Source organism: Nomascus leucogenys, chromosome 12, assembly GCF_006542625.1.
Source record: "Nomascus leucogenys isolate Asia chromosome 12, Asia_NLE_v1, whole genome shotgun sequence".
Classification (NCBI taxonomy): Eukaryota; Metazoa; Chordata; class Mammalia; order Primates; family Hylobatidae; genus Nomascus; species Nomascus leucogenys.
This window is the reverse complement of record NC_044392.1, coordinates 13007520-13019961: the sequence shown is the minus strand read 5'-3', so window position 1 is coordinate 13019961 and position 12442 is coordinate 13007520. Positions and strand designations below refer to the sequence as shown.

Here is a 12442-nt window from a genome sequence, read left to right as displayed (position 1 = left end):
CTGCTCCAAAGGGAATGGAATTTGCTCCGACTTCTCTCTAGGGGAAACGCAGGCGCAGAAGGCCAGGGGCCTCGAGGGCTAACTCCAGCCTCAGCCCCCCAAAGTGCCCCAGGCCTTCTGGCTTCATTCCAGCCTAGCCCGAAGGGGCCCACATCTGCTTGCTCAAGGGCCCCAGCTGGAGGGCAGCGAGGCAGGGGCGGAGAAGGGGACTCCTTTGTGGCGCCCACTCCCAGGGGTTCGTGGGGATCAATCATCTGAAAGCTGGAGAGACTTGTAATTTTATTCCCTGGGAGGAGGAGCCTGAGAAGTCGGCACGGGGGGAGGGGATGGGATGGAGAGGGGAGGACGGCCAGGGGAGCTGTTCGGGTAGGGGAGGGACTTGGCTAGATCTCCCAAGCCTTCTCCACTCTTCAAACTTTCACCAAACTCTTAGCCCCCGCCTCCCCGAAACCAAAACACAACAGGCTGTGGAAGAGCTGCGAGCGGCGCGGCGGGGCGGGCGGACTCGGCGCGGAACAGAGCCTCGGAAAGCTGATGCAACTTTCCCTTTAAGAAAGCCACCTGGGCGCACCGCGGTGCGGACCCAGCACGCCTGGGCCGGGGGTTGCAGCATGGTAAGGGGGCTGGGGGAAGGGGATGCTGGGGCCCGCGCCTCCGTCTGTCCTGCCGTCGGTCTGAGTGTTCGGCGGCTCCGCGGGGCTGAGCCCCAAGACCAGCGTGTGCGTGTGTGTGTGTGATCGCGCATGTATGCGGGCATCTGTGGATAAGAGTGTGGGTGCACGCACCGGGATGTCTGTCTCGCCGGAAAGGTCGGGGTAGGTGCGCGCGTCTGGGTGTCACCGCTGTCACCAAGAAGCTGAAGCGGGAGGGAGAGGGAAGTGGGGGGAGCTCCTGCGTGGGGTGGGGGGGGGCGCCAGACGCCGGTTCGATCGGGGGCGGCGGGCGCAGGCTGTGCGGGTAGCGCCGGAGCCAGAGCGTGGCACTGTCCGTCCGGGCAGCCAGTGGTTCTGCGCTCTGGGGGCCTGCGGGGGTCGATAATCGGCCGTGCCTGCGCCCAGCGTGCGGGCTCCCGCTAGCTCCAACGCCTCTCAGCGCCCGCCAGCCTGGCTGCCTATCTGGCCCCTCCAGCCGGCCTGCCTCCCTATCTGCCCTCCCGGTACCGGTGCCAGTGCCCGTGCCCGTGCGCCCGCGGGACCCGGGAAGCCGCGCGGGAGAGTCCTGGCGCCCTCAGCCTTTGTCCGCGCTCTGGCCGCGGCTTTGGGAAGGGACTGCGAGCGAGCGGGGAGTTCTCTGGGGGCTGCTACCCTGGGAAGACTCCGTGCCCTCCCCACACCAACCCTCATTACCGGCACGCCTAGGGCGGGGCCGGGCGGCCGCAGGTGAGGGCAGGGGCCTAGCAGCCCTGGGGAGCCCACCCCGGCCGGCGCTCCGCACCCGGCAGCCACTGCAGATCTCGAGCAGGCGGCGGGGCCGGGCCGGGCCGGAGAGTGGGGCTTGCCCGGAGGGCCGGGAGGGGCCCGAGCCGGCCCGGGGGCGGGGCCGTGGGGCGGGGACCTCGGCGCCCCGGTACTTTTCCACCGCAGGGGCCGGGGGCGGGGCCGCCGCCTCCACGCCAGCTTAGGCCCACATGTGGCGGCTGATGTAACGCCCGTGCCCCCACATCTCTCTCCCCGATTAAGGCGGACGCGCCCGGCTTCGAGGAACCGGGACGCTGCGGGCGGTGCCGCTGCTCCGAGACTGACCGCGCCCCTGCCTGCCGGCCCGGGGCCTCCGCGCCTCGGGCCGGCGGATACTTAAAGGAGCCGCACCCCCTTTCGGGCCTGCTCTCGGCAAGCCACACCCCCTCGCGAATCACTCTTAAAGGAGACGGGATCCCTGTTCGCTGACAGCTTCCGCATAAAGCGCGGTCTATTTCTCCGCTGAAAGGAGCGTGAGGGTGCGGCCGTTGGGAAATAAAGGCTGCGGGGCGAGGAGTGGGGACGGAGAGAATAACCTGAAAAGTTAAAGACTTCCAAAGTGAGGGACCATCAGAAGGTTGGAGAGTAGTGGGTGAGGGGACTGGTTCTAGGGACTAATGAGCGACACTGAGCATGCCCAAATGTTTCCAAGGACCGCAGAGAAAACGCCTCCTTCACTTGGCCTGTGCGGCGACTGCGGCTGTACCCGCTCAGTTCCCGGCTCTGGGGACACAGAAGAATCACACCTCTGCCCTGGTAGGACTCTCCATTTAGTGGGGAGCCAGACTTGGGCACAAGGAAGCATGCCGCAATTGCTACGTGTGGCAAGCGTGGGGGTACATAGGAAGGCTGACAGCAACGGGGAGGACCCAGGAAGGCTTCATGAAGATAATAGCATTGGGATAGGTTTTGAGGATGGGTAGGATATATACAGGTGGAAGTGGAGACAAGGGTGCTCAAAAAAGATGGAACGGGTGCCGGGGCAAAGGCATGAAGCAGGAGCCCTCTGCAAATGCTGGGTAGTCTCACGTGGCGGCAGATGGCCGCAGGTTGCTGACCTGGGCTCCCAGGTAGAACTAAGGGCTGTTTCCTGCTCCCACAGCTCCTCCACTTCCTCTATCACAGTGAATGGAAATTATGCTTCTTCCTCTATCTATCTACTAAACTGTGAGGTCCTTGAAGCTAGGGAAAGAGCCTGTCACCTTTCCATCCCCCGTGAGGACTCCAGGGCTTGGCCAAGATGGACCGTTAAAACTGATTGACCTGACAGTCCTGTCTGATACTCAACAGTGAGACTGTCAAGATGGGCCAGGGTTCTGTGGCTGATGTCTCAACATCTGCCTTTGGGTGGCTCACAAGCAGCTCAGACTAGCTTGTCCAAGCCAGCCCTCCTGTCCCCGCACCAAACCTGCAGCCTCACCAGCATTCGTCCTCTGGGTCGGGCACCGGCTTCCTCCCACTGCACCAACAGAAACCAGAGACTCCTTCTTATCCCTCCCCCTACCCAGTCCGATTCATCACCAAGTCTCGACATGTTGCCTTTTATGTTTCTCTGAAATCTGTGCACCTCTCCTCACCCTATTATCACCTTCCTAACCTGAGCCCCCTCATTTTTGGCCTGGCTCCTTCCTTTCTCTCTCTCTCTCTTTTTTTTTTTTTTTTTTTGACGGAGTTTCTCTCTTGTTGCCCAGGCTACAGTGCAATGGCACAATCTCAACTCACTGCAACCTCTGCCTCCCAAGTTCAAGCAATTCTCCTGACTCAGCCTCCTGAGCAGCTGGGATTACAGGTGCCTGCCACCACGCCCGGCTAATTTTGTATTATTAGTAGAGACGGGGTTTCTCCATATCGGTCAGGCTGGTCTCGAACTCCTGACCTCAGGTGATCCACCCGCCTCGGCCTCCCAAAGTGCTGGGATTACGGGTGTGAGCCACCGCGCCCGGCCTGGCCTGGCCCATTTCTAATTGATTTCCTCTCTTCCACTTCAGCCGCCCTCCAGTCCTTTCTCCACACTGTATCTAGGGGGATGGTTTCAAGATGCACATTCCACCAATTGCTCCTCCTTGAAGTTGATCTTCTGCTTAAAATCTTTCAATAGCCACCCTTGCCCTCAAGATGAAAACCAAAATCCAGACCCCAAAGGCCCTGGCCAGGCCTCTCTGTCCACTTTAATCTTTGACCGTTTCACCCTGACTGTCTGAGCTCCAGCCTCAGAGCCTTTCCACATATTGTTCCATTTGCTTGACTCTCTCTTCCTCTTTTCTTCCTCATTATTGCCACTTTGCCTAATTAACTCCTTTAGACCCTTAAACATCACTTCATCAGGGAAGCCCTCCCCTAGTCTTACACAAGGCCAGGCCCCCCTATTGTAGAGTCACATAACACAATCTTTCTCTTTTACACTCTTTATCTCAGTATGCCATTCTTTATTTTTTATTTTTTGAGACAAGAGTTTCGCTCTTTTTGCCCAGGCTGGGGTGCAATGGCGTGACCTCGGCTCACTGCAACCTCTGCCTCCTGGATTCAAGTGATTCTTCTGCCTCAGCCTCCCAATTAGCTGGGATTACAGGTGCCCACCACCACGCCCAGCTAATTTTGTATTTTTAGTAGAGACGGGCCTTCACCATGTTAGCTAGGCTGGTCTTGAACTCCTGACCTCAGGTGATTCGTCTGCCTTGGCCTCCCAAAGTGCTGAGATTACAGGCCTGAGCCACCACTCCTGGTCTCAGTTTGTAATTCTTTAAATTTTAGTCATCGGTTTAACTCTTGCCCCTTAGTCTGTAAGCTGCAGGAGTGCAGATGCCTTTGAGTTCTTGGTGCCCAGCACAGGTCTGGTCCAGAGCAGACCTGCAATCAATATTGTGGAATAAATGAGTCCAGCTGTGGCCAGCCTTAAACGCCTGCTAAGCAATTTAGGCCATATCCTGTTGGCTGTGGAAAACTATTGGAGAGAATCAAGGATTTAGGGCTTTGGGAAGATTAACAGATTGGAGGGGAGGAACATGTGGAGGGCTTGTGGAAAGGATAAAACTTAGGCAGAAACTTCAGAACTTATGAGGAAATTACTATTAGCCCCGTCTTCCAGACTGAGAAAACTAAGGCTCAAAGAGGTTAAGTAACTTACTTGAAATCACATACCTAGTGAGTAGCTGAGCCAGAAATCCAGCCCAGGCCTAGCAGATCCCAGAGCCGGAGCTCTTTATCATGTGCTAAGCTGCCTCTGTGACCCACTACTGCTTGTCAACAGTGGCCCACAAATGCTTCAGGGGCATGTGTGGGGCTTGGTGTTGTGGATCTTCCACACGTAGAAGAGGCTGGACGCCATGGGCAATCAGTTGGTGTTTTCTGAATGGACGGATGGGACCACGTAACTGGAATGTCAAAGGTAGGAGAAGCAGCAAAGCTTTACACCCAGCTCATTCTCCTGGAAGCCGCCATGAAGCAGTCTTTTCCCTCCAGTCCATGAACTACCTGAGGGCAGGGACTGCGTTTGCAGTCAGAGATGTCAGAGTCAGAGATGTCGGGTCTGAAAACCTAGTTCAAGTCCTCACTCGAGCACTTACAAGGAAGGCATTTGACCTCTCCGAGTCCGTCTCTCTGACAGTAAACTAGGGGGAATTCCAGGATAACCTGGGTGAGGGCCCTCTGCAGCCTAAGTTCTGAGACACAGTGTCCTCAGTTTACTTACCTGACCAGTGGGCTTAATAATTTCCAACCTGTGATGTGGCTTTTTTTTGTTTTTTTCGACAAAGTCTCACTCTGTCGCCCAGGCTGGAGTACAGTGGTGCGATCTCGGCTCACTGCAATCTCCGCCTCCCAGATTCAAGCGATTCTCCTGTCTCAGCCTCCCGAGTAGCTGGGACTACAGGCGCATACCACCATACCTGGTTAATTTTTGTATTTTTAGTAGAGATGGGATTTCACCATATTGGTCAGGCTGGTCTCGAACTCCTGACCTCAGGTGATCCGCCCCCTCGGCCTCCCAAAGTGCTGGGATTACAGCCGTGAGCCACTGCATCCAGCTGACATGGTTCTTTCTAATGCCATCTGCTGTTATTACTATCATCATTGTCATTATTAGTCCTTGACTGAAGAAAGGTGGCTTTAAGGAAGTCAAATATAGAGTTTACACCTGGAGAGGGAGGCACAGGGGTGAGAGAGGACAAGGTGTGATCTCCTTTTGAGGGAGCACACTCCCCCTTCCCCTACTTGCCCCCAGAAGACCAAAGCCATGAGCAGGAACCTCCTTAGGAGGACAAGTTGAGCCACAGGCCAGCCTGGGTCACATCTTGTCCCCACCCTGCCCTGAAGAGAAGCTCTGCAGGAGACCAGGCAGCCAGGGCAAAGGGCCTAAAAATGCCAAGGCCTGATTTGCATAGGCAAAGAGCAGCCTCCTCATCTCTCCTCCAGCCTTCCAGAGACTTCCTGGGCTTGTAGGTGAGAAGTGGCCTGTGGGTGGGGCAGAGTTGCCCAGAGTAGCCTTGGGAACAGAGTTGACTCCCTGGGAAGGCAGGAAAGGCTCCAGAAAGGCAGAGCCGAATCCTTCCTGGGTCTAGGCCCTGAGGAGGGGTTTCCTCCCATGAGACAATTCTTTTTTTTTTTTTTTTGAGATGGAGTCTTGCTCTGTCGCCCAGGCTGGAGTACAGTGGTGCGATCTTGGCTCACTGCAACCTCTGCCTCCCAGGTTCCAGCAATTCTCCTGCCTCAGCCTCCCAAGTAGCTGGGATCACAGGCGCCCGCCACCACGCCCAGCTAATTTTTGTAATTTTAGTAGAGACAGGGTTTTGTCATGTTGGCCAGGATGGTCTCGAACTCCTGAGCTCAGGTAATCCACCTGTCTTGGCCTCCTAAAGTGCTGGAATTACAGGTGTGAGCCACCACGTCTGGCCGAGATAACTCTTTTTTTTTTTTTTTTTTTTTTTTTTTTGAGACAGAACCTTGCTCTGTCGCCCAGGCTGGAGTGCAATGAGGCAACTCTTCAAGGCTGTCTGAAGATGGATTTCTCCCGAGGCCTGTCAAAAACTAACCTTTCTTCCATCCCATCTGAAATTAAGCCAGTGTGCACCAGCATTGCCATGAGGCTGTTCCTTCCATGTGGCTGCTGCCCCCCAGCTCGTCAGCCCCACCTTGCCCCTCAGATGCTTCCCACAAGATCCTGGGCTGGCCTGGACCCCTCATTTCAGAGGTCCCGCCTTCGCTATTTCCCTCCATTTCAATTCAACTAACACATCTTGCAAGCCCAGTGCTGTGCTACGTGCTGGGCACAGAGGGTAAAAGAAACACAGTCCCAAGCCCTCAGGGAACTCACTGACTCATGGTTGACGAACTTATAAGCAAATAAGTGTCATATGAAATAAGAATACTAGTAGAGATTTGCACAAAACAGAAAGGAGGAAGCAACTTTTTCATTCTTTTGAGAGAGAGGGTCAGAAAAGGCTGCAGAGAAGAGGTGACATTTAGCCTGGTGCAGTGCTGAGGATTTGTAGAATTTCACCTGGTGAACTGCCATGGAGGGGACAGCTGGGAGTGCAAGGAGGTGCGGCTGCACATGGGTGTGTGGCAGGCCCAGAACTCAGTTCAAGTGAATGACATGACAACAAACCCAGCTGCCCTGGAGCCCACACTGAGTGCCACCCAGATGGGGAAGGACCGTCCTGGCTGCCTGGCTGGGGTGAGGATGGGGAGAGTGTACTGATCTGAGCTGATTCCCCTCCTGGGGAAAGGCTGAAGCCATTCACACAGACCATGAAGGAATTGGATTCCGTCCCAGTTCGGTATTCATTTTTTATCTTTTATAGGATTGGGCATCTGGAAAGTCAAAAATAGACCTTTGCCCATTGGGACAGGAAGCCTGGAGATCAAGAGATCCAGGGGAAAGGTTGGGGGAACTGGGAAGGAGCTGGATCTGAGGGTCTTCCAGAAAGGAGCAGGATACGGACACGGCCTGGCAGAGGGCCTGGGCCAGCTGGTGGTGGGTGGCTTGGCACTACCTGTCTGGAGAGCCCTGTGGGCCACACGGCCAAGTCCTCACCTCACCCTCTGCTCTCTCCACAGCTCTTGAGATCTGTGGCCTGAAAGGCGCTGGAAGCAGAGCCTGTGAGTGTGGTCCCCGTCACCAGAGCCCCAACCCACCGCCACCATGGTAGGAAAAGGTGCCAAAGGGATGCTGGTGAGTACAGAGGCCAGACTGCGGGGAGGAAGGGGAGTCCCAAGCCCTGCCCCCGGGACCTCCTGCCAGCTGCTTGGAAGGCTTAGGAAGGCCAGCACTGCCAGGGCCCCTGAGTGCCCAGCTGACCCCGGCCTGGGCAGGTAGCCCCTCATCTAGCAGGTCAGAGAGCATTATTAGGCTCCAAGCCCGCAGAGCCCGCAAAGACCTGCCAGAAGGCAGGAGGTGTGCGCCCCATCCTTGTCACAGAGGTGCTCCGGACAGAAGGAGGCCACTCATGTGCTGAGAGGACAGTGGAACGCGGGACTGCGCGGGCGCCTTCAGTCTGTGCTGATCAAGGGGTCCTCCCTCAGACCCTGCCTGGTGTTTCTCCACTTCTCTGGGTCCTTCTCAGTCTGAAAAGTAACAAAGAACATTTTGTTTTGAATCCTCTCCTGAGGCCTCTCAGAAAATCTCCCTCCACCCTTTCCCCAAGTCCTGGCTCTTCTTTGCCCTCAGCCTTAGAGCACAGGAGAGGTAGTGGTGAGGCCACGAGACACAGAGGGGTGGGTGAGATTCTTTTTATTTTTTTTATTTTTTTGAGATTAAGTCTCACTCTGTTGCCCAGGCTAGAGTGCAGTGGCGTGATCTCGGCTCACTGCAACCTCCACCCCCGCCGGGTTCAAGCGATTCTCATGCCTCAGCCTCCCGAGTAGCTGGGATTACAGGCATGAGCCACCACGCCTGGCTAATTTTGTATTTTTAGTAGAGATGGGGTTTCACCATGTTGGCCAGGCTGGTCTCAAACTCCTGACCTCAGGTGATCCACACGCCTCGGCCTTCCAAAGTGCTGGGATTACAGGCGTGAGCCACCGCACCTGGCCTGGGTGAGGTTCTTGAAGGAGCGAGACTCGCTGTTGGATGGACCGGGTCAGCACCAGAAGCAGGAACCAAGAAAACGATGCCAAATCCTGTCCCAGAGGCAATGGTTGTCTTCCTTCTCTTGAGATCTTCCCTGGGGACAGGCTAGACTGGACGGCTGCCGGGGGTGGGGACCAGGGACTGAGCATGGACAGTGCCTCCCTCAGCAGCTCCCGTCCTGTCAATCCCCTGTGTTACTTTTCTCATTTAGTGAAAGATTCATTGGCCTGGGGTCTCTACTGAGCCCTCCCCAAACAAGCCCTGTCTCTCACCAAAGATTTCTGGGACTCAAAGTACCTGGTTTAAAAGAACAACTTGGGCCAGGCAGGGTAGCTCACGCCTGTAATCCCAGCACTTTGGCAGGCTGAGGCGGGCAGATCATCTGAGGTCAGGAGTTTGAGACCAGCCTGACCAACATGGTGAAACCTTGTCTCTACTAAAAATACAAAAATTAGCCACATGTGGTGGTGCACACCTGTAATCCCAGTACTTGGGAGGCTGTGGCACGAAAATCACTTGAACCTGGGTTGCAGTGAGCCAAGCGCCACTGCACTCCAGCCTGGGCAATAGAGCAGGGCTCTGTCTCAAAAAAAAAAAAAAAAAAAGGAAAGAATAAAAATTAAAAAAGAACAGTTTGTGGGAGAGAACCAGTGGTTCTGTTCCAAGCTCCGGATCTTCTATCTGGCCCTGTTCTGGACCTCCAGCATCCAAGCCCTGGCCCCATCCCTCAGGCCAGCTCTGGTCTAGCCCCCTACTGATTGACTGATTGGAGCAAGTCTGATTGAACCAAGCTCCTAAAAGTATTCCTGAGATTCCTGAAATCTGGGTGCTCAGAGATGGACCCAGATGGAGGTCTTATGACCTGAACACTTGCTAGGGGTGAATCCCATCTGAGAACCCAAACACGGCCCCACCTTTCCAGGAGAAGTCTTGGAATTGCCATGGGCTTGTGATGAGAAGTGGGGTGTGGTCCTGCCCCTTCCTACCATGGGGATTCTGAGCCCCATGAAACCTCTGAGTCCTCCCTGGTTGCTCTTCCTTCTCTGGAGTGATCTGGACGGACTGGGAAGAGAGCAGGCAGGAGAGATGTGAGCAGCACAGAGGGCATGGGTCCCAGGGTCCCAGGGTCCCAGAGTCCCTGCCTGAGCTGAGCTTCCTGGACTGTGCTCTGCCGGTCGGCCCGGCCAGCCTGTCTGTGGATGGGAATGCTGCCTTGGGACTCCTGTTCCCAGCACCAGGATGTGCCTAAAGATAGCTGGGGCTCGCTCTCCTCCCCGCTCTCTGCCCTTTGGCTTTTGCCCACTGTTGCTGCATTTGAGGCCCATAGCATCCGTCCCATGGGCACCCCCAGTGGTTGCTTGGAGATTCTATTCCTGCTTCCTTTTCAGTTCTGCTGATGACTTTGGACTACTCCACTCTATTCTTGGGTTCCAGTTTGGGACAAGCCACCTCCGTTCAGTGCTTGTCTCTAGACACAGCCTCTGAGGTGCACAGGGCAGCTGGTCCCTGCCGAGCCCCATCTCTGCTAACACAGGCAGCCCAGTCAGCACGTTTGTCTTCCGTGTCTTCCTACAGCCAGTAACTAAGGACGCTTCATTCTGACAGGGTTCTTCTTTGGATAGCCTGGTAGATCAGAAGAGAGGATGTTAAGGGGAGTGTGTGTGAGCCATGCACTTGAACCATCCCAGTTCTCCATGGCTTCTGCTGCTCTGTTTGTACCCTGGCATGCATGGAGCAGGCACTGGCCCCTACCATGGGATCCTCACTTCTATCCCCCTTTACCCAGATTTGGATGTGAGGACACTGGCCCTCCAAATCTCTTCAGTGTCGGCAGACACCCTGTGTTATCCTTGGAGCTTCTGCTGGATGCTACAGCCAGTGTCCCATGGGTAACAAGCAGCTTACCAGCACGTGCCCAGGCCCACATGCCCACTGCACGTGTCCCTCCCTCACTCCAGCCCAGATGGTCTCTGCCAGGCCAGCTCAGCTGCCTCCCTCACGCCTCAGCAGCTCCTAGGACAGGGCTGTGTGAGAACGCAGCTGGCCAGGGTGCCTCCAAGCCTTGGAGCAGCTGGGATGCTTGGGGGCACTAGGGGGTAGGTGGGGTGGGCCTCCCATGGAGACCTAGGGCCTTGTACATGTGCGGAGCAGGGCCACCTAGATCTCAAAGGACAAGGAGCTGGAGGAGAGGCACTCAGGACAGGAGGCAAGAGAGCCCCCACTAGCTCAGTTTTAATCCTCCAGCCACCAATGTCACACCATTTCCCAGGCTGGCCACCTCAGTCCCCTCCCTAGTGCCACTACCCACTCATGCAGAGTCTTGGGCAGTCCAGGCCTTGGTGAGCTTCGCTGACCTCTTCCCATGTCTGAGCACACTGATTGTTTCTGCCACTGGGAAGCCTCACAATGAACAGGAACGGACTCATTTGGATTAGGGCTCTGGGTGCACAGCATCCAAATCCCAGGAGGCCTTGCAAGCACCACAGGCCACCAGGGGCTGCCCCACCCTGACCTGTTCTCATATGTTTTGCCCTGAGGGTTTGGGCACCTCCTGTCTGTAGCATCCGTCATAGGACCTGGCACATAGTGGGGACTCACCCAGCCCAAGTGTTGGCATGTAGCAAATGCTCAACTAGTGCAGGCTTGGTGCATTATTGGGAGGTCACCAAGCACAGGGTTTGGCACACCTTGGACACTCCTTTGGTAGAGGGCCTGTCCCTGCCTGGGCACTCACCTAACCCAAGTCTTAGCATGTGGCAAATGCTCAACTAGTGCAGACTTGGCACACATTAGGCACTCCCTTAGAAGACAGCCTGTCACCCTGTAGGCATTCATCTAGCACACTGCCAGGCACACAGTGGGTGCTCACCCAGCTCAGAGCTGGGCACACATTGGGTCCTTACCTGGCACAGACTTTGGCGTACCCGGGGTACTCCCCTAGTACAGGATCTAGCACACCATAGGGGCTCCCAACCTGGGGCTGACACGCAGTGAGTGCTGTCTCAGCATCGGACTTGGCACACAGTGGGCACTCCGCTGATCAGCATCGGACTTGGCACACGGTGGGCACTCTGCTGATGCAGGTTCTCACACAGCAGTGCTTCCAGCACAAGATTTGACATCCAGTAAGTGCTATCCCGGCTCAGGGACTGGCACACAGTGGGCATTCTCCTTAGATAAGGCCTAGCACCGTGGAGGTGCTCTTCTAGCCAGGACAGCCTAAGCAATGACCTTCCGCTGATCCTAGATTAGCAGCTACCCGCTCCTCAGTGAAATGGGCAATATCTAGATCCAGAGGAAAAGGCCCAGCCTTCCTCAGCTTCCTCTCTGGTTGGGGCCTCTGCCCTCCCTCCCCCTCCCCACTTCTTGTCTAGCCCACCTACTCAGCCCTGTAGCCCGGCCTCCCACACGGCCTCCCTGCAGCCCTCCCCCATCCCCGGCACTTCTCAGTCCCAGCTCAGCAGGACCTTCCCTCCAGAGTCACAGGGGACAACAAAGACCCTAGCCTCCTTGCCCCTCTGGAAGCATGCCCACTCTTATTAGGAAAAGTCAGAGGCGGGAGCTGGGGGAGTCGGCCTCCCTAAGTGGGGCTAGAGCAGCTGGATCTCGCTAATGAGGCCTCATTACGGCCAGGGCCCAGCTGGGCTGCTGCCGCCTCCTGTCCCCATGGCCAGAGCCAGGGAAAGCCATCCAGCCAGGGCTGCCTGTTCTGGGCACCCGGCCCAGGCCAGGGCAGCCAGAGCCCAGAGCCCACCCTGGGTGGAAGTGAGCATTTGGGCATCATGGGTGACTGGACCTTCCTGGAGCCAGTGGCCCAGCCAGCGCCTTGGCCCTCAGTCTGCGCCTGCAGGAAGTCAGGGGAGTGTGTCTGGGGACCAGGCGCATGAGGCTGGCTCAGTGAGCAGCTGAGTCAGTAGGA

The 12442-nt window shown here is 56.4% G+C and overlaps 1 protein-coding gene across 4 annotated transcripts in view; it reads left to right on the top strand.

Moving 5' to 3' along the window:
• Positions 1-322: 322 nt before the first annotated feature.
• SLC6A9 (solute carrier family 6 member 9) overlaps positions 323-12442 on the top strand; it is a 35593-nt gene continuing 23473 nt past the window's right edge. Inside the window, exons 1-2 of one of the 4 annotated variants that reach the window (XM_030823727.1) lie at positions 323-614; positions 7512-7626. In XM_030823727.1, the coding sequence (XP_030679587.1) occupies positions 7597-7626 (30 nt within the window). In that variant the 5' untranslated portion in view covers positions 323-614; positions 7512-7596. Of the gene's footprint in view, positions 615-747; positions 816-4830; positions 4843-7511; positions 7627-12442 lie in introns of those variants that run through there. The other 3 variants (XM_030823735.1, XM_030823729.1, XM_030823730.1) reach the window with 3 other exon arrangements.